Source organism: Brachyhypopomus gauderio, chromosome 2, assembly GCF_052324685.1.
Source record: "Brachyhypopomus gauderio isolate BG-103 chromosome 2, BGAUD_0.2, whole genome shotgun sequence".
Lineage (NCBI taxonomy): Eukaryota > Metazoa > Chordata > Actinopteri > Gymnotiformes > Hypopomidae > Brachyhypopomus > Brachyhypopomus gauderio.
The window spans coordinates 39,970,805-39,997,160 of record NC_135212.1 but is presented as its reverse complement, the minus strand read 5'-3'; the positions used below and the strand labels follow the sequence as shown (position 1 = coordinate 39,997,160).

The following is a 26,356-nucleotide window of genomic DNA, read 5'->3' as shown; positions in this document are numbered from 1 at the left end:
CCATGTCAACCTCCCTGTGGCTCCAGCGCAGTTGTGCTCATGCGCAGCGCGTCCCAGAGTCGCTGTCCACTTCGTAGGTGCTGCTTCTGAGCCTCTGATCTGCATAGCTTGAGGAGCGTCACCGTAGGCAAAGATGGCGGCCCGGGTAAGAGATACTCCTAATGTTATATATTCTGTCATGGCTCCGTACACCCGCTTGTCAAAAATGTGGAGATGCTATATTCCTATCTTAAATCCTCTATTTAGAGCCTGCTTTCAACAGTAGGTTTTTTTAAATGCGCAAACCATCTGAACTGGTCGTGCCATCTTGTCAGTTGTACCTATCCAAGAAAAAAAACGGCTACAGTAAAAACGCCGCTGCAGTGTAGTATGTCAACTGGCTTTACGGCACATCAAATATTTGCCACGGTGATGTATGTTTTTATTCTGTGTAATGTCCACATGTAAAAAAGGATACGCTGTTGATAACTGGTAATACCCCGACAGACATTTATTCAGTCTCAGGTTTGGTAAAAGCAACACACCAGTTATCTTCAGTAATATACACCCTAAAGGATGCAACTCATTTTAAATACAATTACTGCGTTGTTGAAGTATTAAGCGCATCTGACTGTCAGCTGAGCTGAAGCTTTAACCTCCTTAGTTAAGCGCAAGGTGATCCATTCAGCCTAGTGCTGCTTTGATAACAGTCCTGCAGCAAAACGCCGTGTTTTCACAGCACAACAGCGACTGAGAACCTTTGGGTTTCATTTAACACATGTGAACGTTACTGAACGTACATGAACGTTTCTTGCCAACGACTCAACATGGATACATAGGGTGATGCTCACTGTACACAAAATTCTGCCCGTTTGTTAATTATTTTTTTGTATATAGATTGGTAAGGTTAAAGTATGAGCGAATGGCCGCTATAATAACCGTAGGAGCGAAACGTCTGACAACATCAACGACATTAGCCAAATAATGACGGACATCGTAAGCACCACACTGTGCCGCAACTATACCAGCCTCCGTACTTATCAGGGAAATGAATCTCACTGCAAAATCGTTTCTGGTACAGATATCATCAAGACAAAAGCGGCACTACAATGTATATTTAATATTGTGAAGAGTAGTTGCACCCTGTACGAAGCTGTTTCGGGAAATAAAAAGGCTTGAATGTGCACGCTTACACACAGTGGTGAGACTGAATTGGCTCATAAGACTCTCGATTGGGACAAATCGCAGAATCTATGAATGCTGCAGACACATTGAGTACTAAGATCCTGCGTGTCCGGTACAGCCCACAGACGCGTTGGACTGTGTCTCTCTACTTATGTTTGGGAGTAGGCCAAGTGCTCTCAGGCTGTGGCGCCCCCTGCTGTTCTAAGCCACCGGAGGAGCTGCATGGCTCCGTCATGCTTCCACTGCCTAGAACTACCTGCAGGCTGTCTCACCTGAGACACCAGGCCACACAACACTGCCAAACGCAACTAGGATCATCTGGGCACATCAAGACACCCTGGCATGCTCACTCTCAGAACACCTCCGCTGACTGTCAGGACACACTGAGATCCAGTCTGAGAGTGATCCAGTCCAGGCACTGAGATCCAGTCTAAGAGCGCAGGTGTCTCACTTTGTTGCTTATTTGAACACTTGAACTTGGTGTAGTACACACACATATTCACACAACACCACATTTTCCTGCAGAGCTGGTTGTGTAATTTGCAGAGTGCAGGTCAATGATGTGTCCGAATGAGAAGTTGTGTGTGTGTGTGTGTGTGTGTGTGTGTGTGTGTGTGTAATCACTAATCCTAGGAGCAGCTATATTTGAACAGTAACACGGTCCCAGACATGATACAGTCAGCGACTCCTTTACTCTCTTCTTCTCATAAACAAGCAGCATTATGTGATACGTAGACTAATATCTTTGGAGTTTTTCTATGCTGTTTTACAATGGAAGTGATGTAATGACCTACAAATGCATTTTTGTGGGTAACCAATCAGAGAGTGGAGACTCGCTTCATTATGGAATTTTCTAATGAGCCATTTAAGTTCTTTACAGAGGTTTCATTTCTGTCTGCGAACAACATTCTTCTCTGTGGTGCTATCACATCTGATTAAAGTCAGTCATGTTCATCCTAGCAACAACTTCAGTTGTAAATTCACTGACACTAATGTAAAAGGTCAGTAGTACTCAAGTATAGATTGCAAGTCATGTCCCACAGGTGGGTGTGTTGAAGTTTATAGGGAAATGAATAACTGACAAACCAGGACAGACACTATTGGTCAGGTATGATCATGCACTGGCCCAGTAATAAAGTGATTTGTGCCTGAGTGTAAGTCATATTGTATTGATATTATGATGAGATTTGTGTAAAATGCATTTGTAAGTGCTTCATGTGACATAAAGATATAATATAAGGCATCTTATAACATTCCAAAAATCTAAACCCCATAATCTCACATCTTGTCAAGCTGTAGACAATAGACAACAGAGTGACGCTGAAAACAGAACCAGACACTTGGTTTCCGTTATACGTATTTGTTTTTGAAGCGCCAGAGTCATAACTACAACATAATCTGTTGTGCTCGTTACGACAGCCTGGTGGAATCCTGGAGCAGGAGGCAATAACACTGTAATGAACACCATGCCATTTAGCCCCCAGATGAAACCTAGGAATGTCCTCTAATCTACACAAGCAGTGCGTCAGTCTAAATCTAATTATTACAAGGAGCAATTTAAACGTTGTGGTTCTGATTCTCGTCTGTTCTGGAAAACTGTCAGAGAGTTGGAACATAAACCAGTCGGCACGCCGTCGGCACTAAGATCTGGCGATATTTTAGTCTCTGATAAAAAACGTATGGCGGATATTTTTAATCAACATTTTAGCAATCCTGGTCAGTTTTATGAACCCTTAAATTCTGCTGGGCTGACAAATAGTTTACTGGACTCTCTCCCTATTTCCCCTCCCTTTGCAGCTTCTTCTTTTACCAGGCCCAGTTCTACGTTTACAATTCAGCCCTTTTCAGTATGTGAGGTTTTAACTGAACTGTTGGCACTGGACCCCAAAAAGTCCCCAGGGTTAGATGAGCTAGCACCATTTTTTCTAAATTCTGCAGCTCGTTTTATTGCAGCCCCTGTCACAGATCTTTTTAACTTATCTGTTTGTTCATCTGAATTACCCGCTGATTGGAAAACAGCTATTATCCGTCCTCTTTTTAAAGGTGGTGATCAGGCTGATCCAAACTCGTACAGGCCTATCTCTATTCTGCCATGCTTATCTAAAGTTTTAGAGAAACTCGTAAATAGGCAGCTCACTAAGTATCTCGATGAAAATAATATTCTTTGTCCGATGCAATCTGGTTTTCGCCCAGGCTATGGCTGTGTCACTGCCACCATGAAGGTCCTTAATGATATTACTCATGCATTAGATGCAAAACAATATTGCGCCGCAATATTCATAGACTTAGCTAAAGCCTTTGATTCTGTAGACCATTCCATTCTTCTAAGTAGGTTGGTCAGTGTCGGAGTTTCAGATCATTCTTTGGCCTGGTTTTCTCATTATCTTTCTGATAGGACACAGCAGGTTAGGCTAGATAATTGCCTTTCTCACCCTTTCTCTGTACTTAAAGGTGTTCCACAGGGCTCAATACTAGGACCTACATTGTTCTCTATATACATTAACAACATCTTTCATGCTGCACAAAATTCATTTATTCACCTGTATGCTGATGACACAATCTTGTATGCCACTGGCCCCTCCCCTGCTTCTGTGGAAAAAGGTCTCCAGGATAGTTTTATTCAAATTCAACAGGCTTTTTGTACCCTCAATCTAACGCTAAACTCCTCTAAGACCAAAGTTATGTGGTTTAGTCGAAAAGGGATGGAATCCTCTCCTCCTCTAAAGATCTCATCCATCGAGGGTAAGGTTCTGGAATTGGTCAACACTTATAAATATTTAGGCATTTGGTTAGACAGTTCACTATCATTTTCCCATCATATCTCCATGTTACAATTAAAGATTAAGGCAAAACTCAGTTTTTTATACAGAAATCGTTCTTCATTTACTATAGCGGTCAAACTTATGCTCATTCAAATGACTATACTTCCTCTGTTTGATTATGGTGACATTATCTATCAATCAGCTTCCAAATCCTTGCTTCATAAGTTGGACACTCTCTATCATTCTGCCATACGGTTTGCAACAAACGCTCCATTTAGAACTCATCATTGTACGCTCTACTCATCTGTTAACTGGCCCTCTCTGTTCACTCGACGTAAAATTCACTGGTTTACCTTTATCTACAAAACTCTACTTGGTCATTCACCTCCTTATCTATGTAATTTACTGCAAATAGATTCAGCTACATATAACACAAGGTCTTCATCATATATTAAGCTAAAACCTTCTAAAACATCTACTGCTCTAGGCTGTACTGCATTTCAACATGCTGCTGCCAACGACTGGAACAAACTGCAAGAAACCCTAAAATTGGACACTTTTATTTCATTAACTGCCTTCAAGGACTGCATTAAGAAATTACTTATTGATGCTTGTAATTGTTCTTAAATTTTTTATCTTCTTTACTTCTCTTTTTCTTTTTCTGTTTCTCTTTTCTTCTCAAGTGTCCTGTGGCGCTTGTCAGGCCGCCATTGTAAATAAGAATATTGTTCTTACTGGCTTGCCTGGTTAAATTAAAGGTTAATAAATAAATAAATAAATAAAATCTGTAAGTGGTTTCAGAGTGAAAGATTATGGACAAAACTTTATTTACTGTGTTTGTTGTGTCTGTCTTTAGAGAGAAACGTTGTAGTTGTAGTTACAGTAGGCTACGTTGTCATCTTTCGCCAATGACTATATTCTGCATCATATAAGTCCACCATAAAATTAGCAGAGGAATATTCTGCCCATGTCTGATTGTACTGAGGGACTACTGTGGTTTTTATGTCTGATTGTACTGAGGGACTACTGTGGTCTTTATATCTGATTGTACTGTGGGACTACTGTGGTTTTTATGTCTGATTGTACTGTGGGACTACTGTGGTTTTTATGTCTTGTATAACATTCTACGAGTAATATGTGCTTGTGTGTATGCAACTTAAAGACTGGATCCACCCTAAATGCACTGAACATTTGTTCTAAAAATGTAGGATCCACCTTAAATACAGTGAACTTTTGTGATGCAGATCATTGGATCTGCTCTAAGAAATACAGTGAGCTTTTACAGTGAGCTTTTATCCTGCAGTACTGTACACTCGATCCACCTTAAATGCAGTGAGCTTTTGTTCTTCAGATCACTGTATCCACCCAAAATGCAATGAGCTTTATTTCCACAGATGGACATGAGGAGGAGGGCTAGGGCGTGTCTAGGGCATGTGTAGGGCGTGTCTAGGGCAGGCTTAGGGCGGGGCTGTGGCTCCACATTGCTGATTGTTTGTTTTTCCTGGAGGTTTTCCTGAGTAAACACTTCCCTCGATGAGTGGCATCATTAAATATGCAGGCCAGAGTTGCCTGAAATAGCTGCCTTACATGTTTTCGTTTGATAGGCTTGCTGATCCTCAAGCACATGAAAAGACCCAATTTTGTGGTAAATTGAATCTGCGCAACATGATGACCTTCAGACTGGATAGACCTGTAGTTCTGTGGAACACACTGCCTGCGGTTTCTGTTGTTAGTGTGTAGAGTGTAAACCCTCTCAGGAGCAGGAACCAGCCCTGATTCTGCTGACTCCACCGGCACACCTCCACTGGCACACCTCCACCAGCACACCTCCACTAGCACACCTCCACCAGCACACCTCCACTAGCACACCTCCATTAGCACACCTCCACTGGCACACCTCCACTAGCACACCTCCACTGGCACACCTCCACTGGCACACCTTCACTGGCACACCTCCACCGGCACACCTCCACCGGCACACCTCCACCGGCACACCTCCACTAGCACACCTCCACCAGCACACCTCCACTAGCACACCTCCACTGGCACACCTCCACTGGCACACCTCCACTAGCACACCTCCATTAGCACACCTCCACCGGCACACCTCCATTAGCACACCTCCACCGGCACACCTCCATTAGCACACCTCCACCGGCACACCTTCACTAGCACACCTCCATTAGCACACCTCCACCGGCACACCTCCATTAGCACACCTCCATTAGCACACCTCCACCGGCACACCTCCATTAGCTCACCTCCACTGGCACACCTCCACCGGCACACCTCCATTGGCACACCTCCACCGGCACACCTCCACCGGCACACCTCCACTAGCACACCTCCACTAGCACACCTCCACTGGCCTGCTCTTCAGGACTGCAGTGAAGTGATATCTTCTGAACCCACATCACACCTTATAACATTTCTAGGATATGTCTCTGAACAATAAAGGGCTGTAGTCTTTTGGGAATTGAAGAGTCTAGTACTAAATTTGGTGAATTTGTTCTAAATTTGTCCCTGTTCAGGAGATGCAGCTAATGGTTAGGTTAGGATGGTTTTAACTCTGACTCTGTGTGACTGATCAGATCAAGCTTGTAGATGCCTGCAGCCTCTTAACCTACTGTGCCCATGTGACTCCACCCCCTTTCCCGCCCCCTGTCCTACCTGCTGCCCCACCCACTGTCCCACATTGTGCTGTGTGAGCCTGCTCCTCGACCAGACCTCCCCCACCTCTCTGTGTTTTTGGCTCTTTCAGTCCTCTGTCTGACATCCTCTTCCCCTCCCTTGTGCTTGCGATGGCCATCAAGGTCGTTATATTTTTCAAGGTATGTATTCTTCCTCGACAGAGTTCACCTCCCTTGTTGAGTCCGGTGATTGAGGCTGTTTAATTGGGCGGTGGCCTTGGCCAGTCCCACTCTGCCGTCTTGACCTCTGCTTGATGGCAGTGGCAATATTGCACTGCCAGTTCAGGAAGGACTACTGCATTATTATAGTACCTGAGAGAGAGCACTGGCAAAGACAAAATACTGTTACTTTACTGCCAGAGGGAGTGCATTAATTTGAGTAAAAAAACAACAACTCTGGGAGAGTACTGTTATTTTACTGCTAGAGAGAGGGAGAGTGTGTTATTTTAGGGAGAGAAGGAGAGAGAGAAAGCTGTTATTTATGGGCAGACAGAGAGTGTGCCATTACTTCACTGCTAGAGGGATCACTGATTTTTTTATATTTTGTTAGTTTTTTTTTTTTTTTTTTTACAGACATAGAGCACAGGTGCTGCATGCTTTTACTGCCAGAGAGAGAATTATTGTCATATAGAAATACAATTGTATAGATTTACTGTCATATAGAGTTACTGTCATATAGAATTAGTCATATAGAGTTATTGCCATATAGAATTAGTCATATAGAATTACTGGCAGAGAGAGAATTACTGTCATATAGAATTACTGTCATATATAGTTACTGACAGATAGAGTTACCGTCATATAGAACTACTGCCAGAAAGAGAATTACTGTCATATGGAATTACTATTACTATGCAATTTAGCATTACTGTCATAGAGAATTACTGCCACCGAGAGAATTATTGTCATATAGAATTACTGACATACAGAATTACTGTCAGAGAATTATTGTCATATAGAATTACTTTCTTTTATTTCTATTCTCAGCTACACAGTGAGTTTTATATTCTATTATTCTATTACATTGATATACTGTTACAATTATTTACTGACATGAAGAGATAGAGAGATATTCCATAATTTTCCTGCAGGGGTTTGAGAGTATGTTTGAAGGGTCTGAGAGTGTGTTTGAGGGGTTTGAGAGTGTCTCCGAAGGGTTTGAGAATGAGAGTGATTAATGTATCTTTCCTTTTCTCTCATGCAAACATCTGCATAGATAGTGAACCACCTGCAGCTCTGAGGAGTACATGTGTGACTGTGCCATCGCCTGGGCTTTGGAGCGCTGGGCTTTGGAGCGCTGGGCTTTTTCTTCTTCTTCCTCACAGTGCAAAACCACAAAGCAGAGTAGATGCACACACACACCAGGCATGCACACCGGAGTAGACATGCACACCGGAGTAGACATGCACACCGGAATAGACACGCACACCGGAGTAGACACGCACATTGCAATAGACACGCACACTGGAGTAGACACACACACATTGCCTGAGAGAAAAGGTAGTCTGTGTGAACGAACACTCTCTCTTACATTAACATATACACATATGTTTAGCATTCAGGATAGTGACAGGGTCATGGCGTGGTGTGATAGGGTGTGATGCAGTTACGGTGGTACCAGGGAATTAGGGCGTACTAGAAATGGGCAGATGACACACGTGTTCGGATGACACACGTGTTCCTTCCAGGTTTTGGCCTCTGATTGGCCTGCAGTGTCAGAGTGTGCTGTGCTCGTATGAGTGTGTACTACTGACATCACGTATGACATTAGATGGTGTGTGTATGAAACTCTGGCCTGTTTGGTGTCGAGAGCCACAATGTTGCAGCATCCCCAATACTGTGATTCTTTGACTGCACTTCAAATATTCTTTTTCTTGTCTGTCAAGGTGAAAATCTCACTCTTAGAGAAAGACCACACTCCTTCCATCCACGCTAGTCTTAACCCTTACCTTAACCCTAACCCTAACCCTAACCTTAACCTTAACCTTAACTCTAACCTCAACCTTAACCTTAACCTTAACCCTAACCTTAACCTTAAATCCTAGTTTAGGATGTTTGCTAGTACCTCTTCTAAACAAGTCCAATGACCTCATCTGCTAATGATTTCTCAAATGTATGTCTGTGTTTTGGAGAGATCAGTACAGACATGCTGCTAACACCCTCACCATCATATGCAGTGCATGTTCACCTCTATAATAAAGCAAGTTGAAGACTTTTCATCAAAGCATTTCCTTTCAGGCAATTTACCCTCAGTGTACTTCTCCAATAGCTGCCATTGTTATTTTGGTGTACTGTTTTAGAAGGCATTATATCCCTGTAAAGGATGCCACTGTAATCAACTACAGGTAGTGTGTTCAACACTTGAGTTTCTATCTGCCTTTCACTCAGTCCCCAGACCTCATGCAGAGTCATCCTCCTGTTCCAAATGCGACCTCTGTGTGTCAGTTTGTGTGCTGGAGACACTGCCTGCTAGGCTTCTGGCTGCTCTGTGCGTCTGTGTGCTGGAGACACTGCCTGCTAGGCTTCTGGCTGCTCTGTGTGTCTGTGTGCTGGAGACACTGCCTGCTAGGCTTCTGGCTGCTCTGTGTGTTTGTGTGCTGGAGACACTGCCTGCTAGGCTTCTGGCTGCTCTGTGTGTCTGTGTGCTGGAGACACTGCCTGCTAGGCTTCTGGCTGCTCTGTGCGTCTGTGTGCTGGAGACACTGCCTGCTAGGCTTCTGGCTGCTCTGTGTGTCTGTGTGCTGGAGTCACTGCCTGCTAGTCTTCTCGCTGCTCTGTGCTCTGCTCTGTTTTTCCTTTCGGGCGTATAGTACATTAGATTTTTCAGCTATTTCCCTATAACAGTTACTTTCTTGGTCTGTTGGCTGGTTTGCTATCTGCTACTCTTAAAACACCTTTCCACTTGTGCTTCTGTGCTGGTTTCTCTGCTTGTCATTGTGGCAGCTCAGGCTGTCAGTGCAGAAGTAGGATGTGGTCATAATTTCCACCTAATCATGGTCATCTTTGATGATCATCTGCCTCACCCAGCCCAGCTCACCATGCAGTAATGAGCCATTATATTTGATAAGCTGACGATCACAGGAAGCGCCTGTGAGACTATTAGGATGGACCAATCCCTGGAGCTGAAGCTGCACGGACCCATCAACAGAAACACAAAAAGAAAAATCCAACAATGTCTGGAAAACCCTACCTATTTCTTCACAACCCACACCTTACCCCCCACCCCCCTCACTCTTTCTCTTCCTCTCTCTTCATCATTCCTCTCTTCCCTCTCTCTCTCTCTCTTCCTCTCTCTTCATCACTCCTCTTTTCCCCCATTCTCTCTCTCTCTCTCTCTCTCTTCATCACTCCTGTCTTACCCCCCCTCTCCTGATCACTCCTCTCCTCTCTCCTCCCCAGACGATGCAAGCAGCGCGGTGCCCGACAGATGAGCTGTCCCTAACGAACTGCGCAGTGGTGAACGAGAAGGACCTGAAGTCTGGCCAGTGAGTACCTGTCCTGTCCACCAGGCCACTGTAGAACCCGACCACCTCAGAGGACCACAGCTCACATACAGGGCTGTAACCCTCTCTAAAACCCCCCTCAATCACACAACACTCATATTTACTTAAACATTAATTGAAAACCTGTCATATATTTGTCAGGTTACTCATTAATTCTCACTAATGAATTCTCATTCTTTCTTTGGGGAAGTGCATTTTGTGTTGCAAAGATCTCTGTAGCTGCTTTGTCAGTGTTGGTCATGCAGGTGAATCGTTTTAACAGAGATACTGCAGTTATTATATGATGTACTAGTTTGGATTTACATTTCCATCTTTACTAGGGATGTACTAGGGATGTATTATCATCACTACTGGGGATGTACTGAATGTTGCAGTAATCTTAAAATGAGTATTTATTTATATAGTGCCTTAGCAAATAACAAATGTATGATGTCATTCTGCTCACTGACATTGAAGAATGGACACGTGTGCTGGACACCAGTGTGCTAGTGTGAAAAAAATCTATTATGTAGGTAATACGCAGTAAAGATGGAACCCCAGAGTGTTTTAGTAAGGAGACCAGGGAAAAGGGAATCGCAGTAATCATGACAAAAGGCTCTTAAAGGCATGGACTAGATTTTTTTGCAAGGCCACAAATATGTACTGTTTGATACATTTTGCTATAGTTTTGAGAAACAAATGTCCATATAACCCATGAAAGCAGGATGTTTACGGAGGTCATGTGCAGGGTTACGGAGGTCATGTGCAGGGTTACGGAGGTCATGTACTAGGTTATGGAGGTCATGTACTAGGTTACGGAGGTCATGTGCAGGGTTACGGACTGGAAGGAAAGCAGCCCAGCTGAGAGAATAGAGGGTTCTGCCATTTCAGATGATGTCAAATGTTCAATGTCAATCCGAATATTTATATATTAGAGCTTTGGGACAAATTAGATGATGGCCTAAAAGAAGGATGTGGGTTCTAAAGACAAGTGGACCCGCAGCAGAGCCAGAGCAGACTCTGTTGTGGTCAAAGGGGATTTGTGATTGCCAGTGGGAATGATATTTTGATATGATACTATATTTTAGTAATACAAGGGGTAAGTCATGTGAAGGTAATGCCAGTGATCCCTGTGTAATAATAAATATAAAATCAGTGTTTCATATTAGTGTGTGTGAGATAGAGTGTGTGTGAGAGAAAGAGAGAGAGAGAGTGTGTGTTTGTTTGTGTGTGTGTGTGTGTGTGTGTGTCTGTGTGTGTGAGAGAGAGAGAGAGAGAGAGAGAGAGAGAGAGGGAGAAAGTGTGTATGGGCCAGAGAGAGAGAGAGAGAGAGAGAGAGAGAGAGAGAGAAGGTGTGGGTCAGAGAGAATGTGTGTGTGTGTGTGTGTGTGTGTGGGTGTGGGTCAGAGAGAGAGTGTGGGTGTGTGTGTGAGAGAGAGAGAGTGTGTGTGGGTGTGGGTCAGAGAGAAAGTGTGTGTGTGTGTGTGTGTGTGTGTATGTGGGTCAGAGAGAGAGTGTGGGTGTGTGTGTGAGAGAGAGAGAGTGTGTGTGGGTGTGGGTCAGAGAGAAAGTGTGGGTGTGTGTGAGAGGGTTAAAGTGTTCTTGGAATGCTGAATCAGGCAGCCGCAGTCTCCTTCCCATGCTGCCTTCTGTCCTAGAAAACACACACACACACACACACACACACACACACACACACACACACACACACACACACACACACACACACACACACAGGCACACAGGCACAGACACTCTCACACAAACACAAATAACATACACAAATAACATACACAAATAACATACACAAACACTGTGTATGTGCATGTCTGTGTATGTGTATATACAACTAAAATGTAACTATTTTTTCTTATGTGTATTCTATTCTATTTTTTGTTGTCTATTCTTGCAAATGAATGAATTTGTTTTTGTAACAGATTTGAAATACTCCTTGTTGACATTTTATGGAGGATCAAAATAACGCTTGGCATGTTGTCGTCACACACACAGTAATCCCATGTTAATCTGAGATTATTTTATTCTGCAGTCCCTTCAGTTCTAACATGGTGTGAATTACAGAGGATACCCTTGTGCTGCAACAGTGTTATGGATTATTCTCTTTTACCCTGAACTGCGTACTGTTCTACAATTTGATTTGCACATTTCAGTTTATTCAGTTTACGCTGACATTATTTTCCACTCACTACAAAGTCTTCCTCTTGACCTTAATGGACTAGTTCCAGTACATCTTGTTTTTATTCTGTCCCCTCCTGTCCTCTTCTGTCCCCTCCAGTCCTCTCCTATATATGTAAGCTTGTGTGTGAGCGATACCCTTAATCACCTGACCTCACCAGTCTTTGTGACCTGTTGGTCTCACCCCCTTACAGGCATGTGACTATCAAGACCACGCCCACCCATAAGTTTGTGTTTACAGTAAAGAGTCACCACACGGTGGCAGCAGGAACCATCGCATTCAGTCTGCCACAGGTGAGTCTCTGCTCACTCATGACATGAAGACTTGGGTAAGCTACTAAAATTACAGGTTTGAACAAGTCATCAAAAAGCAGTCCAGAACTACAGCATAGAGATGTCTATCCACATATGATCCCCAAAATCAGCTGAAGAGTGGGTGTGGTCTGCATGGGGCATAACAGCTGAACTGTCTGATTATAATTGTCTGATTAGACTGTAAAGACTTTCCTGACTTGTTTATACCACCTTTCCCTCTCAAAGAGAAAATGGGCTGGCCTGTCTATTGGTCAAGAAGTTGAAGGTATGTGGAATTATCTTAAAGGGTCTGATATAATGTGTCTACTTCTATGTAGATATGTGAACCACTGTCAGTACATTTGCTCTCTACACATTTCCCAATGAAAATGGTTGTTCTTCCTCCCATTAGTGTCCAACTACAACTTTGATAAGTCAAAGCAGTGCATTGGTGCCATGACGATCGAAATAGATTTCCTTCAGAAGAAGAGCACTGACTCTAGTCCTTACGACTCTGACAAGATGGCCAGTGAGTTCATCCAGCAGTTCAACAACCAGGCCTTCTCTGTGGGACAACAGGTCAGCACAAATGAAACTTTCAATATGACTTTTTTTCCTTTTACAGCAAATTAATGCATGTTTCACACTCAAATGCTCCAGCAGGTAATGGTTTCCAAATGATTTTTAAGAAGAAACCATTGATTTCACTAAAATGTTGATCATGAAGTCAGCACACTAATGGACACAGTAGTGCTGGACACAGTAGTGCTTTGGCATCCTGGATGCAGTGTGTACACCAAAATCACAGTCACTGTATTCACCAAATGAACACAGGAATTTGATTGGTGAAAGAACAACCACAAAGAGATGCAGACAGCACCAGAGACATGGTTGGTGATGGAGGTGGTGCTGGTGGGTCATGTGCTCTTCACCTGGCTTTGTTGTTTTACAGCTGGTCTTCAGTTTCTGTGACAAGCTCTTTGGCCTGGTGGTTAAGGACATGGAGGCGATGGACCCCAGCATTCTGAAAGGAGAGCCAGCATCGGGCAAGAAGCAAAAGGTTTTCCTTCACTTCTGCAGCCATTGAAAGTGTTTGCCGTTATTAGCATTCACCTAGCACTGGGATGTATGGTTGAGATCTCCATTCACCCAGCACTGGGATGTATGGTTGAGATCTCCATTCACCCAGCACTGGGATGTATGGTTGAGATCTCCATTCACCCAGCACTGGGGTGTATGGTTGAGATCTCTATTAACCCAGCACTGGGGTGTATGGTTAGAATCTCCATTCACAAAGCACTGGGGTGTATGGTTAGAATCTCCATTCACAAAGCACTGGGGTGTATGGTTGGGATCTCATGGGAAAACCCATGATTCGAACCCTTGTTAGAACAAACCCCACTTGGACCATTTATTTGTTTGTCTTTAACTGATGCCCCGCCCACCCCCTGCAGATCGAGATCGGGCTGTTGGTGGGAAACAGTCAAGTGATCTTTGAAAAGGCAGAGAGTTCTTCTCTTACTTTAGTTGGTGAGTGTAATCTATTTTGCTTCATGACATAAAAAAGAATACAGTTCTCTAATGGAACCATCTTGGTTCGTCAGGTAAGGCCAAAACCAAAGAGGCACGTCAGACCATTATTAACCCCGACTGGAACTTTGAGCGCATGGGGATCGGTGGTCTGGACAAGGAGTTCTCCGACATCTTCCGCAGGGCCTTCGCCTCTCGAGTCTTCCCTCCAGACATCGTGGAGCAGATGGGTGAGCACCTTCACACTTAACACGCCTCACACACCATGTGTGTACCACTTGTGAACTTGTTGAATTAACCATTTGAAGAAACTTGCCTCATTTACCAATTGGTATTCAGAAATTTTACAAATTTATCGTAAGGAATAGCTGCCCCCCCCCCCCCCCCCCCCCCCCCCGTCTTAATGTTAAGTAACTTAATGTTGACTAACTGGCTTCATCTGTCTGATTACTTTGAGTGAAGTAGATACAATAAATATATAACTTGCCCTTGTTGTTTAATCAAATTTAGACTTCTCATTTGATGTTTTTACTCTGCTATCCGATTTCTAACTGAAGAATTTGCACACAGCCATGACAGCAATTGGAGTGTTGATGTTGTTCGTCTGCTGAACCCCAGACACAAAGTGCTGAATAAGTGTGGCTGCACTGGCAGCAGACATTATGTGCAGGGATCAATGAATCTTCGATTAGTACTTTGCTCAATTCCGTTAACGGTGCGTGTTGTTGGATGGCCCGTGTCCGGGGCAGCTTCCCCAGCTGCAGTGCAGGTCTTCCACATTGACATTCAGCTTGTTTCCTTATGCCATCCTGGAGTGGACCACAGGTGGACCGGAGTGCGTGTTCTTAGCTTTCAAAGACTCTGGACTATGTAATTCAGTTCTCATAAATCTGACGTGGTATAGGTATAAGAATCTACCAAAATGCAGTAGGTCTTCACAGTAAGAGTATGAAAATGTTTGTGCACAAGTTTCAGTTCAGTTAGAAGAAGTTCTGTTTCCAAGTGGGTTTGTGTGACACTCTGACGGGTTTCACAACCTGCAGGTTGTAAGCATGTGAAGGGGATCCTGCTCTTTGGGCCACCTGGCTGTGGTAAGACTCTCATGGCCAGGCAGATCGGAAAGATGCTAAATGCTCGTGAGCCAAAGATTGTTAACGGCCCCGAGATTCTCAACAAGTACGTGGGCGAGTCAGAGGCCAACATCAGGAAGCTGTTTGCAGATGCTGAGGATGAACAGAAGAGGGTGAGAGGAACCCAACCTCACACAACCTCACCACGCACAAACTCTCACGTACACAACCCAACCTCACTGCACAGAACCTCGTTGCATACAACTCAACCTCACACAACCTCACCACGCACAAACTCTCATGTACACACCCCAACCTCACTGCACAGAACCTCGTTGCATACAACTCAACCTCACACAACCTCACCACGCACAAACTCTCATGTACACACCCCAACCTCACTGCACAGAACCTCGCTACATATAACTCAACCTCACCACGCACAAACTCTCACGTACACAACCCAACCTCACTGCACAGAACCTCGTTGCATACAACTCAACCTCACACAACCTCACCACGCACAAACTCTCATGTACACACCCCAACCTCACTGCACAGAACCTCGTTGCATACAACTCAACCTCACACAACCTCACCACGCACAAACTCCCATGTACACACCCCAACCTCACTGCACAGAACCTCGCTACATATAACTCAACCTCACCACGCACAAACTCTCACGTACACAACCCAACCTCACTGCACAGAACCTCGTTGCATACAACTCAACCTCACACAACCTCATCACGCACAAACTCACGTACACACCCCAACCTCACTGCACAGAACCTCGCTGCATACAACTCAACCTCACACAACCTCACCACGCACAAACTCTCATGTACACACCCCAACTTCACTGCACAGAACCTCGCTACATACAACTCAACCTCACCACGCACAAACTCTCACGTACACAACCCAACCTCACTGCACAGAACCTTGCTGCATACAACTCAACCTCACATAACCTCACCACGCACAAACTCATGTACACACCCCAACCTCACTGCACAGAACCTCGCTGCATACAACTCAACCTCACACAACCTCACCACGCACAAACTCTCACGTACACAACCCAACCTCACTGCACAGAACCTCGCTGCATACAACTCAACCTCACACAACCTCACCTTGCACAACCTCACCTCACAAACACGTAAGGTAATAACCTGACCATCAAACACACACCTCCTTGTTCAGGCTCAGACACACTTGCAGAACTTCACACATACAAAAACGCAACCTCATATACTAGCCTTATATACATTCACAAAAGCACACTTTTGATCCTCAAACAAACTCACACAATCTTACTCACCCTTAAACATTCACCCAACCACACATTATGCACCCTCAACCACATACACACACCTGTTCAATCTTTCTCAACTATGCCTCCCATAATTCACATAGCTTTCATTCTCCCTTTATTCATTCTACTTGCAATACACAAAAATAACTTTTACTTTTTCATTCTGTTTCTATTAGCTGGGTGCTAACAGTGGTCTGCACATCATTATCTTTGATGAGCTGGACGCCATTTGTAAGCAGCGTGGCACTGGAGCCAGCAGCACCGGTGTGCACGACACTGTAGTCAACCAGTTGCTGTCAAAGATCGATGGTGTTGAGCAGCTCAACAACATCCTTGTCATAGGTACAGCACTGCAGTGGGCTGCCATGAACATCACTGTATGACACTGCACGGCACTGAACATCACTGTATGACACTGCACGGCACTGAACATCACTGTATGACACTGCACGGCACTGAACGTCACTGTATGACAATGCACAGCACTGAACGTCACTGTATGACACTACACAGCACTGAATGTCACGGTATGACACTACACAGCACTGAACATCACTGTATGACACTGCACGGCACTGAACGTCACTGTATGACACTGCACGGCACTGAACGTCACTGTATGACACTACACAGCACTGAACATCACTGTATGACACTGCACGGCACTGAACGTCACTGTATGACACTACACAGCACTGAACATCACTGTATGACACTGCACAGCACTGACCATCACTGTAATCACTGTATGGCATTCTTGTTCAGGTATGACCAACAGGCCAGATCTGATAGACGATGCTTTGATGAGACCTGGCAGATTTGAAGTGAAAATGGAGATTGGTAAGATTTCAGATCTGATGCTCATCCATATTATCATACGATAGCAAACATGGAAAAACTATGAATAAACTATGATTTGTTTATTCATTAAATATTCCTTTTCACACGCTATCTCGTGCTGTCTTCATCACAGGCTTGCCGGATGAGAAAGGACGTGTCCAGATCCTGAGCATCCACACAGCTAAGATGCGCGAGTTCAACCTGCTGGCTGTTGACGTGGACCTGAAGGAGCTGGCGACCGAGACCAAGAACTACAGCGGGGCAGAGCTGGAGGGGCTGGTGCGCGCAGCACAGTCCACAGCCATGAACCGCCACATCAAGGTGAGCAAGGTGATCCGGTGGATATCAGGCCTAATGCACCAGCTGACCATGATCCACTGGAGATCAGGCAAAATGCACCAGCTCATCGTGATCCGTCTGAGATCAGGCCAAATGTGCCTGCTCGCAGTGATTCGCTGGACATCAGGCCAAATGCACCAGCTCACCATGATCGACTGGAGATCAGGCTAAATATCCCAGCTCGCCGTGATCCGCTGGAGATCAGGGCAAACTTTATCCTCTTTATCACGGCTTAAAAACCACTCTGAAAGTGATGATGGGAGATGTGTAGATCTGATGTAGCAGTGAGGATCCACCACCCTGCAGAGGTCTGTTCTATCACACATGGGTGTAACAATAATGTCCTACCAAAGGCAGAGAATAACTACATTAGGTGTGCAAGACTGTGATTAGGCCTTACCTCTATAGGGCAATGGGTAGTCAGGACCCCGGTGGGGCATCTCTCGTCTAGATGACTTATTTTGTTTAGAATACATAGAATACATACATACATAGAATATGCTTGCCTCCTTCGACCATGCTCTCTCTCATAATGTCTTTTATGAAGTATGTGTAACAAGTGAATCAGAAGTGTGTCAAGGTTGTGAGTGTTTGTGTTACCAAACGTGGAGCTGCTGTGTGTCTCAGGCTACAGCCACAGTGGAGGTGGACCTGGAGAAAGCCGAGAAGCTCCAGGTCACCAGAGGAGACTTCATGGGTTCGCTCAACAACGACATCAAACCTGTATGTAGCAACATCTCATGCTCTCAATCAAATCTGCTTTGGGTTTGGTTTTGGTCCGTTCCATTTTTAACCTGGACAGATTATAATTTAGATTTTTGCTTCCCATTGTGCCATCTGTGTAAATCTGTAAATGTATGTTTTGCTGCTTTGGGAAAGCTGCTAGTGAGATTTCATTACACTCCAATATAATGACTTTCTCATACTTCTTCACCATCAGAGTAGCAGAACTGCATCATGTTTCCAGTATTTTTTTCTGACCTTCGTTCTACTCTCCGTCAGGCTTTCGGGACCAATCAGGAGGACTACGCCAACTACATAATGAACGGCATTATTAAGTGGGGGGATGCGGTGACCCGGGTGCTGGATGACGGGGAGCTGCTTGTCCAGCAGACCAAGAACAGCGACCGCACCCCCTTGGTGGCGGTACTCCTGGAAGGTCAACCGAAATTGACATCCCACATAACTAATAAAGATCTTTCATTTACGAAGAAGTTATAAATATTGCAGAATATTGTAGAATTTTGTTTTATGCAAATTTGTGTTTGATTTTTGCTTCAGGGCCTCCACACAGCGGAAAAACCGCTTTGGCAGCCAAGATTGCAGAAGATTCCCAGTTCCCATTCATCAAGATCTGCTCTCCTGACAAGATGATTGGCCATTCTGAAATCTCCAAGTGCCAGGCCATCAAGAAGGTGGGTGGCAATCCGTACTGTATCACTCCTTCACATCTTCACCTCCTGTGGATATGTGACTGTCAGGGCAGGCTCGGATGCCACGCCTTCTAACTCCACAAGAGGCACCTGAGTCAGTTCTAGACTGAATCGACGCAATCAGCAATGATCCGTTTCACCTGTTGCCATGGCTTCTTAAGGAAGCTTGTGGAGACGGATCATTGCTGATTCGTTTTGGTCATGCTGGTGCGACTTCAGCCCTTCTCTGCTTTCTCTGCCATTGCGCTGTGTAGTAAGGTGTCTTGCCACCTTTCTCTCTCTTTATGTTTCTCTTGCAAATCCTATCACATATTCGAGTTACTATCTCCTGTGCCGCTACCTGGCCTATCTCAAGTTTTCCTCCATCTGTTTCACTTCCTATCCGTTATTCATTTATTTTGGGAAGCTTTTGTTATGTTGCAGCGTTTTTGCCGGCAGCCAGATACTTCCCCTGGCGTTCTTGCTTTCGATTTACGCGACGAGTTCTTTCCGCATCTTTTGAGTTGCCTTTGTTATTTTTCTCCCCTCTCTCTACGGGTGAGTTTTGCTGTGTATGCGTTGAGTTTTCCGCGTTGTTTTTGTTGTTTTGTTTTTGTCTACAGTTGAGTTTCATTTTGCGCGTTGAATTTTTTATTTTGTGTTGGTGTTTTTGCCACTGTGCGTGTGTGTGTGCTTTACTCTCGCACTCACTACTTACATCACAGCTTTTTGTGCCAGTTCGAGCCAGCACTTGGGTCCGCCTCTCAGTTTATTCACACGGTGGTTACGTCACCATACCCACCGCGTTACAGTGACCTTTGTACTGAAGTGGAGGAGGCTCTCTGTTGTGTGCTGTGAATCTGTTCATCTCTCCATGCAGATCTTCGATGACGCGTACAAGTCTCAGCTGAGCTGTGTGGTGGTGGACGATATTGAGAGGCTGCTTGGTGAGCTCCCTACACTCCATGTTTGTTTCACCAAATGAATACGTGGTTGTCATATTTCCCATGATGATGATGATGATGATGATGATGATCCCTGTGATCCTCAGATTATGTGCCAATCGGACCTCGCTTCTCAAACCTTGTTCTACAAGCGCTGCTAGTTCTCCTGAAGAAGGCTCCTCCTCAAGTATGTTCATACAGTGGGGTTTGCTATAGTGTCTGTTTTGTGTGTGTTGCTTCCCTTAGTGCAGGTGTAAAGAGCCCATACAGTACAACTGTCTGACTGGGAATAATTTATACAGCAATAACATCTCATACAAGCACTTAACAAGGTGTGTGTGTGTGTGTGTGTGTGTGTGTGTGTGTGTGTACGTACAGGGCCGTAAACTCCTCATCATCGCCACCACCAGCCGTAAGGATGTGCTTCAAGAGATGGAGATGTTGGACGCCTTCAGCACCACCATCCACATTCCGAACATCTCGAGTGGAGAGCACCTGGTAGAAGCTCTGGAGGTAAAGCCCAGAATCAGAACACCTCCTCTCAGCTGGCGCCTCCCCCAATCTGCCCTCCACTCATGCACGTTAAGTTTGTGCCTTTTATCTCCTGGTTGACCTTGCAGCTGATGTGTGTGTGTGTGTGTTGTTTCACAGCTGCTGGGGAGCTTCACCGATGCTGAGAGGGCCACCATCGCCCAGCAGGTGAAGGGGAAGAGGGTGTGGATCGGCATCAAGAAGCTGCTCATGCTTATTGAAATGTCTCTGCAGGTGAGCTGCTCTGTATCTGATAACAGTGAAATACAGACAACATATCAGACACAGAGTGAAACAAACAGCTCTAAAGCCAGGGGAAGCCTTTGAAGCCCAGGTGCTGTTATAACAAATGTCTGGTTAAACACTTCAACATGTACAGTGGAGGAAATAATTATTTGATCCCTCACTGATTTTGTAAGTTTGCTCACTGACAAAGAAATTAACAGTCTATAATTTTAATGGTGAGAGATGTAATTTTCTGGATATTCCTTTTAATATTCTATTATAGAAAATACATGAATTGATTTGCAAATTTTTAAAGTGAAATAAGTATTTGATTACATACCAACCATTAAGAGTTCTGCCTCACTTGGACCATTTAGATGCTCCTAATTTCAACTCATCAACCCAATAAGGACACATTTCTCAATTTGTCACCTGTATAAAAAACACCAGTCCACCGAATCAAACTCCAACCTCTACACCATGGGCAAAACCAAATAGCTGTCTAAGGATGTCAGGAACGAAATTGTAGACTTCTGAGGCTGAAACGGCCTGAAACAAGGCTGAAACGGCTACAAAACCATTGTCAAGAAGTTGGATGAGGAGACAACTGTTTGAAAATGGAAGAAACACAAAATGACCATCAGTCAATCTCGTGTTCTGGGGCTCCACGAAAGATAAATACCTGGTGGGGTATCAGCAGTGTTGCAAATAACGGCGTTAGGTAACGGCGTCATTTTGTCAGTAACGGGATAATATAATTAGTTACTTTTCCTGTCGTTACAACGCCGTTTACGTTACTGGTCAATAAAAGTGGTGCGTTACTATATATTGATATACTAACAGTAATGCGAGCGGACCGCTGCCCAGACTAGTGAGGAGTAACAGATCTCGATAGGTCACAGTTGTACACCTGTTTAACTTAACAATTCAGTAAGCGATTGGCTAAGGCAGCGTTATGATTGCCAATCAGAGCCAGTGTTTTTACACGCGCGCCGAAGCACGCGAGTGACACATACAAACGGAGAAGAGACCGAAATGGCGTCAGGTGCAAGCCGAAGAAAATTTAGCATTTTCAAGGCGATATAAACATTATTTAAGAAAATACTTGGAAGTTCCTGAATGTCTACCAGACTGGGTATTTGATTTATTTAATTAAGAATAGAGGTTTTATTGTTGTTTACTTCTGTTGTGAACAAACCAGTTGTCTCAGGTTGAGAGAATTTAATTTAATTTGATAGATGTAAATGCACTTTTATATAGTGTAACTGTTTACTTTTGCTTTTTTTTTTACTTTTACAAAGATTTGGGATTTTAAAGGATTTTATCCTGCACTGGTCTGTGGATGTGCAATAAATATCAAAAGTTAAACACCTTTCTGATCTGATCTACTCATTTCAACTGACTGTAAAAACTGCTTTTTCAAAAACATCCTTATTCATTGGCATATAACCTTTTTTTTAACTGTAACGCAAATAGTTACTTTCCCTGGTAACGAGTTACTTTTTTATTATAGAGTAATTCAGTTACTAACTCAGTTACTTTTTTGAACAAGTAGTGAGTAACTATAACTAATTACTTTTTTAAAGTAACGTTCCCAACACTGGGTATCAGTGATCAAAAGAAAGAGAAATCAGCCTACAACTACACAGGAAGAGCTTGTTTATTATCTCCAGGCAGCTGGGATCCACACGCCCTAATGGATTAAAATCCTGCAAGGTCCCCCAGCTCAAGAAGGCACATGTGCAAGCCGGTCAGAAGTTTGCCTGTGAAAACCTGATCGATTCAGAGAGTGCTTGGGAGAAGGTGCCGTGGAAGAGAAATGCTGACTATGACCCCAAGAATACCATCCCCACCATCAGGAATGGAGGTGGAAACATTATGCTTTTGGGGTGTTTCTCAGCTAAGGGAACAAGACACATCACTGTGTCAGTGGGAGGATGGACGAGGCTGATGGACTGAGTGAAATCCTCCTTCCCTCCAGGACATTGAAAATGGGTCATGGATGGATCTTCCAGCACGGCAATGACCCACAACATACAGCCGAGGCAACAAGGGAGTGGTTCAGGAAGAAGCACATGAAGGTCATAGTGGCCTAGTCAGTCTCCAGACTGTTATCCCATAGAAAACCTGTGGAGGGAGCCGAAGCTTCGAGCCAAGCGACAGCATCTAAATCTTAATGATTGAGAGATGACTACAAGAAACATCTCACCCCTGTAACAACAAGGGTTTTGCCACCAAGCACCCTGTTTTGATAGGGGATCAAATACTTATTTCACACAATGAAATGCAAATCAGTTTATGTATTTTCTTCAGTTTGATTTTCTGTATTTTCTTTTCGATTTTCCATCTCTCACTGTTAAAATGAACCTAACATTAAAATTATAAAATGTAAATTTTTTGTCAGTGGGCAAACTTACAAAATGAATGAATGAATGATTGAATCATTATTTCCTCCACTGTATAGTGACTCTCATCTACCTTTGGGGGTGTGAATGTAATTTCTTTGTAACATCAACAGTCATATGTACTTCTCAGCACATAACTACTGAACTTGCACTGAATAAAAACAAAACTCATGAACCAGGGAAACAAGACACACACACAGACACACACACATCCACACACCCAGCAGCCTAGTGTGATTACATAGCACACATCTGGAGCACCATGGCAACAGTGTGATGATGCTGCTTGTCTCTCTGCAGATGGATCAGGAGTACCGCGTCACCAAGTTCCTCTCTCTGCTCCGGGACGAGGGAGCGTAAGTTTGGCCATCTTCTTACTTGCCATCCGACAATGCCATCACAGACCCGTAATGCTGGCACCACTGCCAGTGCACACTTCCAACTGGAATGGGATCAAAAGCAAGTTAAATGCATATTAAATACACTTTTTATTTTTAATTTCATGACTATCAGGATGGATGAGAACAATCGTATCCTGGTTTAAGACCACCGTGTGCATTACCAGTGAGTGCTGGTGACAGTAGGTGAGTGCAGTAATATTAGAGGAGATTCCCTGAACAAAGCCATGGTGATCAGCCTTACAGCACATAATCTGTTATTAAGACATGACAGACAGAGCCCTCAATCTAGTGTGCCTATGAATTGCAGATATTTGTAGTGGTCTACAGAAGTATATAGCAACTTGTTTCAGTCTGTAGGAGTCTGTAGAATTCTGTAGGAGTCTATAGAAATATGTAGAAGTTTAAATAATTCTGTACTAGTTGGCTTCTGTCTATAGAATTCTGTAGCAACCAGCTGCACTTTCCTATTAGGTGTTATTGTCCACAAACTGAAACGATAATGGCCCTTATTCAGCGCTGTATAGGAACATGCATGCAGTCAGCACATAGAATGTATGATGAATGACGCTAGCTCTGGTTTATCATATCAAATTAATTATGAATGACACCGACTCTGGTTTACCATATCAAACATGCCCAGTGGTGATTTGAGTGGGAGACAGGAATCTGCTGAAATACCAAAATACTTACTTACCAAAATGAAAACTTAACATACCTGTCACAGTTACAACAGACAAAAACAAACTGACATTTGTCTGTTTAGAGGTGCTAATAAATTATGCAATTTTGCAGTAAAAATAAGACTTCAAAAGTCCTATTTATATTTACTTTATTTAACAGGACTGCCTGTTACTGGTGAACTGTCTGGCTTTTATGAATAAAAGTGAACCACATGATGTTGATATCTAAAGTGTAGACTACTTGAGTAACAACCAAAGAAACGTCTGTAAAGAATGTCTTCCTGGACAAGGGGCAATTTGTTTTTGGCTGTCACCAGAAACACCCAAATTGAGTTGATTAGTGCAAGAGCACAGCAGAACAGGACTATCAGAACAGGGGTTGCCAACAGCGCGGGAAACCCCTTAGATGTTAAATAGCTGGAACATTCTACCACAACGGGGTTTTTAAAGAGGTAAGAACCCACATGCTAGGTGTCCGAGATGCAAACAAACAAAAACCTCTTTTTCTTTTTTTTTGCCAACTATTTTTTCACCGGTGTTGTCAGTGTAATTGCAAACAAGCTTGTGTTGGGTTTTCTGGACATGCAGTTTCAGGGGAATGCACCCAAAGCTGCATGTTCCCGAGTGTGTGTGTGTGTAGAGCCTGTTTTACCTTGCCTTCAGGGACCAAGAGTGGCCTCGGTGAAGGCAGGTCAGGTGAACACACACAAACACACGACCCGAACACGCTGTTCAAACCATTTACCTTCCTCCGCTCTCTCTCTCCATCTCTCTTCCTCTCTCTCTTTTCTTCCCCCTCTCCTTCCAGTGATCGCGGTTTCTACCAGTAGCAAGAACTGAGGGGAGGGGCCTCTTGCCCACTGGACCATTTTACACATTCTGCATGTTCCATAGCAACCGCGACCACCTTACCAGCCGAGTGCAGCAGGAGGACCAGGCACACCGGCTGCTCCTGCTCCACTGCAATATTACTCACAGTCCCAGTAGCGTCTTGTGCTGTTTCTCTACACCATATGTAACAGTGAAGTAACAACCCAGAGCTGTGAAGATGTACAAAATCATTCAGAGTGAGACAAAAAAAAAAACTGTATTATATGTGTACTGTCTGGTAATATACATATCATACTCATATATAACTTATATATAACTTATATATCATGATATCATGCAGCATCTAGGTAAGAAATACCGTGTTGGTGTGTGTGGAGTGCAGGTGAGCAGTGCAGTGTGTGTGTGTGTGTGTGTGTGTGTGTGTGTGTGTGTGTGTGTGTGTGATTTCTTTACTTTTCCAGACCACTCTTTCACACCTGCTTGTGTTGTGGTAACACGATGATGACAGTGTTGCCTTTGGGATCTTCTTTGCGATTCCTCATGTACTATTAGTCTTAATCCAGTATCACTGTCAATATTCCCACACCACACACACCAATGCACATTATTACCACTGATTTCATTTTAATGTATTTTCAGTTTATGGCTTACAGCTTGATGTGTAGTTCACCTGTTCAGTCTGCTTTGTGTATGTGTGTACTGAGACCAGTGTTAAAGAATCCAGTACTTTTGTGAATAAGAATGGTATATGAAACCTTTAAATAACACTACCAGGAGGCACAACAGATTTATTTACATCCCTTTTGTCTTCTTTGAACATTTGTGTGTTGGTGTGAGTTCATATTTTGAGTGAATGGACTTGTGACGATGTGTTTGGTGTGTAGTGTGTATAGATATTGTTTACTAAGATTATCTAGGTTTATTTTTGCTTGTTGTTGAACCCACCCAACTGATTCAGTGATTAATGCTTGATGTTCAGAGCTTTTTGTTATGTCATGACTATTAAAGATGCATATTGGAATGAAAGATGCTGCAATAAAACAACAGCCACACGATGGTGCCATACTGCTCCCTAGCGCACACACACACACACACACACACACTTTGATTCTGGTTTCTTACATATTGACAATCACTGTTTTTTGGATTATTGAACACAGTCTATGAGGATACTGTATTGATTAGTGTAGTGTAGTATGATTACTACACAATGCCTATTCACAAAGGCCAAATACGGAT

At 43.8% G+C, this 26,356-nt stretch overlaps 1 protein-coding gene across 2 annotated transcripts; it reads left to right on the top strand.

The window, feature by feature from the left end:
- The first annotated feature begins 28 nt into the window (after positions 1–28).
- nsfa (N-ethylmaleimide-sensitive factor a) lies at positions 29–26,173 on the top strand. Of its 2 annotated transcripts, XM_076995918.1 has the most exons (22): positions 29–145; positions 10,016–10,101; positions 12,486–12,585; positions 12,832–12,871; positions 12,998–13,164; positions 13,538–13,645; positions 14,040–14,115; positions 14,190–14,345; positions 15,159–15,358; positions 16,686–16,851; positions 17,275–17,349; positions 17,483–17,670; positions 18,316–18,411; positions 18,691–18,847; positions 18,970–19,103; positions 19,981–20,047; positions 20,152–20,231; positions 20,423–20,557; positions 20,696–20,809; positions 23,506–23,561; positions 23,719–23,789; positions 25,095–26,173. In XM_076995918.1, exons 1-21 carry the CDS (start codon positions 134–136, stop codon positions 23,747–23,749), a joined length of 2,244 nt encoding a protein of 747 aa, XP_076852033.1. In that variant the 5' UTR covers positions 29–133; the 3' UTR covers positions 23,750–23,789; positions 25,095–26,173. The 2 variants fall into 2 exon arrangements, with proteins under 2 accessions (XP_076852033.1, XP_076852034.1); XM_076995919.1 differs by lacking the exon at positions 23,719–23,789.
- Positions 26,174–26,356: the final 183 nt, after the last annotated feature.

Bases quoted from the DNA above. Each gene is read 5' to 3' on its own strand.
- nsfa (XM_076995918.1), top strand. The intron at 17,350-17,482 runs GTAAGATTTCAG...TCTTCATCACAG, and splicing joins TGAAGTGAAAATGGAGATTG to GCTTGCCGGATGAGAAAGGA. The intron at 20,048-20,151 runs GTGAGCTCCCTA...TGTGATCCTCAG, and splicing joins CGATATTGAGAGGCTGCTTG to ATTATGTGCCAATCGGACCT.